Source organism: Sinocyclocheilus grahami, unplaced genomic scaffold, assembly GCF_001515645.1.
Source record: "Sinocyclocheilus grahami isolate Dianchi unplaced genomic scaffold, SAMN03320097.WGS_v1.1 scaffold227.1, whole genome shotgun sequence".
Lineage (NCBI taxonomy): Eukaryota > Metazoa > Chordata > Actinopteri > Cypriniformes > Cyprinidae > Sinocyclocheilus > Sinocyclocheilus grahami.
This window is the reverse complement of record NW_015505406.1, coordinates 1,148,528-1,153,561: the sequence shown is the minus strand read 5'-3', so window position 1 is coordinate 1,153,561 and position 5,034 is coordinate 1,148,528. Positions and strand designations below refer to the sequence as shown.

Below are 5,034 nucleotides of genomic sequence, written 5' to 3'. Positions count from 1 at the left end.
TTGTGATTGGCCGAATACCTCAAGCGTGTGACCGAAGTGTTACGCCCCTCACTGTACTCTGATGCCATCTCCCGGCACGACCAGACAAAACCAATAAAACCCATTACAAACGAGGCATTTGTTGCATCCAGTGGGAACATAATTACTGATGTAATGACTTATACTGTCTTTTTACGTGTTGCGTTGCATCGCGCCGCGTAAACATAAAACCATGTCTGCATTTGTGATTGGAGAAATGACAAACAACAAGTGCTACTCTACACTGCTTAAAACTCGCGTTTGAATCATCAGTGGCAAATTCTTTAAATATAAAAAATGTGCTTACAGTCTGTGAGTCAGAACAGCCGGCATTGTAGTCTACTCTATCAGGATCAGGAAACAATCCTCCATAAAATCCATTGCACACATCTGAATATTTGGGTTGAACTGTTCTGGAACAGTGTTGTAAATACAACTTAACCACTGATTTCTAGTCGTGTCCTCTTTTGGAAGGCCAAACAAAGTAGTTTCACTTTCACAACGAAACAGCGTAACACACGGAGGATTAGAGTGAGCGGAGGCCGGCTTGAGAACGGCACGGCAAGAGGATTCGACGAAGGAGCTTGCGGCAACCACATGTGATGACCCCGGGCTGGACTCCACTTCGTCCACGGTGAAAGCCAATCCGGCGATCCACAGCGCGAAGTTGGTGTATTTCCTCAGCGACCAGCACGGATCAGCTCCAGGCATGACGAAGCGGATATCATCCTCTTTATATCAGCATATAGCATCTCCACAACATGGTGCCGGCGGCTACAGCGAGAATAAAAGTTACGCCTTCTTTCTTTGCGTGCACATTTGGGTGGCGTTATGCAAATCTTCCCACATAGTGACGTAGACATGTGGGGGCGTGTTAGAACGAGCCGTTTTAGGTAGGCGTGGCTGACTCTTAACTTTTATAAAGAATATCTCTTTGGATTTGAGACTTTAGTCTTTACAACTTTACAGATCTTCTTTATGCACCAAGAGCTTGTAACACTCCAAAGAGAAAGGAAAAATTGAAATCGCATCATATGACCCCTTTAAATATGTTAGAAAAAACCAAGGCTAGACTCAAAAAGACAGTGAGCTCAAAACCCACAAATATGACTAGGGAGGCTATTCATGTCCCTTTGAAGGCAGCATAAACATAGATATCATAGGCTGTAAACAGCTTTATTGCTTTACATCATTATTTTAAACCATGTAGAACCAATCACAGGAAAACCATTTCTATAAAGAAGTGCCTGTTTCTATAGAAAACCATATACCAGTGCTATAAAAGAAACCAGAAATAATGCATCCATGTGAAGAACCTATAAAGTAACACCAAAAACTTTTCCATTGTGAAACTTTTCCATAAATTTTCTATAGTGATATTTTGTTAACCAATAACAATTTCAACAAATTCAGTAATGACTTCTATGTTATGCTTAGTAAAATTCTATATTGTATCTAAAATAAAAATGCTGTAGTTTTGCTTGACTACATTGAACATTGTTGTTAAATATTACCTTTTAGAAGGCAGATGAAGGCATGAGTAATCTAAATGTCCTATATCTCTATCTATCTATCTATCTATCTATCTATCTATCTATCTATCTATCTATCTATCTATCTATCTATCTATCTATCTATCTATCTGTCTGTCTGTCTGTCTGTCTGTCTGTCTGTCTGTCTGTCTGACTAAATGACTAAATGCATAAATGCCTATCTATCTATCTATCTATCTATCTATCTATCTATCTATCTGTCTATCTATCTGTCTGCCTGCAGAGTTCAGCTCAAACCCTAATAAAATCTCACCTGCCTGCCTGTAGCTTCCTAGTAACCCTTCAGACCTTGATTAGCTTGTTCAGGTGTGTTTGATTAGGGTTGAAGCAAAACTCTGCAGGGCTGCAGCTCTCCAGGACCGACGTTCGCCACCCCTGATATAGAATAAGGAGAGAAAGAAAAGCAATACATTTTAGTGTTAAGTCATTATGTTAGTACTCTGTCTCAATGTGTGATAAATTAAGGTTTCTTCTTCTCAGACTCAGAGAGCATGGAGCCACAGCACTGGGACCCGCTGCCCTCATCTCTGTTGCCATGGCATCTCAGTTCACAGGGTCAAAAGTCTGTACCATAATTATGTGTTCTGACAAATATACCTGTTTTGTTATGATAAATATGTGCTGCAATGATAAAACCACTACTCACTGAGTTAAGCCATAGTCTAGAAGAGGACACTTATCATATATTATTTTGCATATTTATACAAATATTTGCTTTAGCTACTGATGCATACTGATGCTATACATTACGTGTATATATTTGTGTATTTTTTATTAAATTTTTTTCAGGTTATAATTTGCACAGATGGGCAGGCCAACATAGGCTTAGGCCAATTAGATCAAGAGTCTTCCCATTGCCCCACCCCCTCGCCTTATTTTTACAACCAGTTAGCCCATTATGCTGCTGAAAAAGGGTGAGCCGACTGCAAAACACAAATCTCTGTCTAAATATTATGTTAGTTTCTCCCCGTGTGGGGTGTGATGCATTACTAAGTAATTAATCACTGTAATTTAATTACTTTTCCCTCAAAAAAGTAAAGTGAGAGATTATTCATGATTTTTTTGTAATTTAATTACAGTTACTTCTGATGTAATTGCATTAAATACTGTATAGAACAATTTTGTATAAAACAATTAAAATGTTAAAATGTATTTTTTAATGTAACCTTCTCCCTTTAAATACCTTTGTTGGTTCAAGAATAATTTATGCAGTTTCATATTATTTATGTGAAAGAATTAAACGAGCCGTTTCATTTCTATCCTTGTATTGTCAAACTGTTCGAGGCTGATTTTAGATTTAGGAAGTAATGCAGTATTTTTAGAGAGAGTAATTAGTACAGTAATCTAACTACACTGTTGAAGATGTAATTACAAGCTAATAATTGATAACTTTTTTAGAGTAGCTTGCACAACACTGGTTTTAGCGAACAACAGTGAATGTACAATGCCAGTGTACGGTCATTAAGTCATAGATTTCTGTTGCTGTGTTTATTTACAGTGTGATAGTGTCCGTGATGACCTTTGAAGGAGAGGACTGTCGTTTGGCAGAGGTTGGGAGGTTGGCTGATCACACAGGAGGCAGAGTGAGTTACTGCTTTTTGTTTAGCAGTCTGCACTCTTAAAAATAAAGGTGCTTCACGATGCCATAGAAGAGCCTTTTTGTCTAAATGGTTCCATAAAGAACCTTCAACATCTGAAGAATCTTTCTGTTTCACAAAAGGTTCTTTGGGGCGAAAGAAGGTTCTTCAGATTATAAAAAGGTAAGAAAGAGATGGTTCTTTAAAGAACCTTTGACTGAATGGTTCTTTGTGAAACCAAAAATGGTTCTTCTATGGCATCACTTGAAGAACCTTTTGAAGCACCTTTATTTTTAAGAGTGTGGGTCATGTTGCAATTATCAGATAAGATGGTAAAGACTGATTATTTTAGAGAAACCTAGAGGTACATGAGGATTGCAGCAACAATCCATTTCTCCTGAGGGTGTTGTTTTTCTCTATTTCGGTTACGGCTCACACACTTGTAGCTCATTGTAAACTATGTGAAAAATGCTCACATTTTCAGCATGACCCCTTCACTCTACATTTTCGTCTCACAGCAGCTGTCTGTCACTACATCTGTTATATCGCAGACTTCAAGCACATCTTGAACCTTGTGTATAAAACCCCTCTGTAGAAGCTTAATCTGTTTTAAATGGGTTTAAGGCATGTAGCTTGAAGCTTATTTCAGAGAAACTGATACTTATCACCAGTGACACCCACACATACAAGGAAGGACTATTTTGTGTTCAGTATTTCCCCTTCAGCTGCATTTGAATGTGAAAAGGGGTTTTGGCTTTGAAACAATGATAATAGGAAACTGGTGCATACGTTTGCAAGACATCAATCACTTTAGTGTCATCCATCTCTGTAGTGTGCACCACAAGTTTATTAGTTTGTACCTAGGTCAGAACGTTTTTTTTTTATTTATACTTTTATTTGTAATCATACAAAAGATTTTTATTTAAAATAAATTCTGTTTGTATCACAGTTTCCACAATATCATTAAACAGCACAACTGTTTTCAACATTGATAATAGTGAGAAATATTTCTTGAGCAAATCGGCGTATTAGAATGATTTCTGAAGGATCACGTGACACTGAAGAGTAATGGTGCTGAAAATGCAGCTTTTCATCACAGAAATAAATTACTTTTCAAATATATAAAAATAGAACACAGTTATTTTCAATTGTAATAATACTTCGCAATATTATTGCCTTTATTATATTTTTGATCAAAGAAATGCAGCTTTGGTGAGCATAAAAGACTTCTTTCAACAACACAAAAATCTGGTGGTTTTGGGGAAGTCGTGGCCTAATGGTTAGAGAGTTGGACTCGTAACCCAAAGGTTGTGGGTTTGAGTCTCGTACCGGCAGGGATTGTAGGTGGGGGGAGTGAATGAATTGCGAAATTACATATAAGCCAAGATGTTAAAAACTAATTATGTATTTTTCATCCACTTTTCAGATAAATATTGTAAATATTGGTACAGTTGCCACAGAGATTCAGAGCGCTATAGCTGACAATGTCCTAGCAACTAGCGTTATGGCAACACTGCTGGCACCGGATGGCATGTAAGTATCCATTACTAACCTTCACTCACACGAACACACATAAATACATGCAAACACAAATATGCAATATACACTCATTGCATAGCGTCTGTCTCTGTTTTTCTCTGTCTTCTCTGATTGACGCAGGTACTTCCCCTATGAGGAGGATAATCATAGGTTAGTACGAGAGATTGGCAACGTAACAGATGGTGTTGAGATCACCTTCCAGTTTGCAGTCAGACCAGAAAAAGTTGAAAGTAAGCACAAAATATACAGTGCAATCAAAAGAAAATGAATTGAAACAATGCATGTTTAAGCATTTTTATATGGAACACAAAATGTAGAATTTTTAAATGTGCGGTTTTTTTAGGTTT

The 5,034-nt window shown here is 37.4% G+C and overlaps 1 protein-coding gene across 1 annotated transcript in view; it reads left to right on the top strand.

Annotated features, from left to right (window-relative positions):
* LOC107597099 (circularly permutated Ras protein 1-like) overlaps nt 1–5,034 on the top strand; it is a 14,217-nt gene that overhangs the window by 6,459 nt on the left and 2,724 nt on the right. The window contains 5 exon segments of the mRNA XM_016288009.1: nt 2,052–2,133; nt 2,361–2,485; nt 3,070–3,154; nt 4,575–4,681; nt 4,808–5,020. Of these exon segments, the coding sequence (XP_016143495.1) occupies nt 2,052–2,133; nt 2,361–2,485; nt 3,070–3,154; nt 4,575–4,681; nt 4,808–5,020 (612 nt within the window).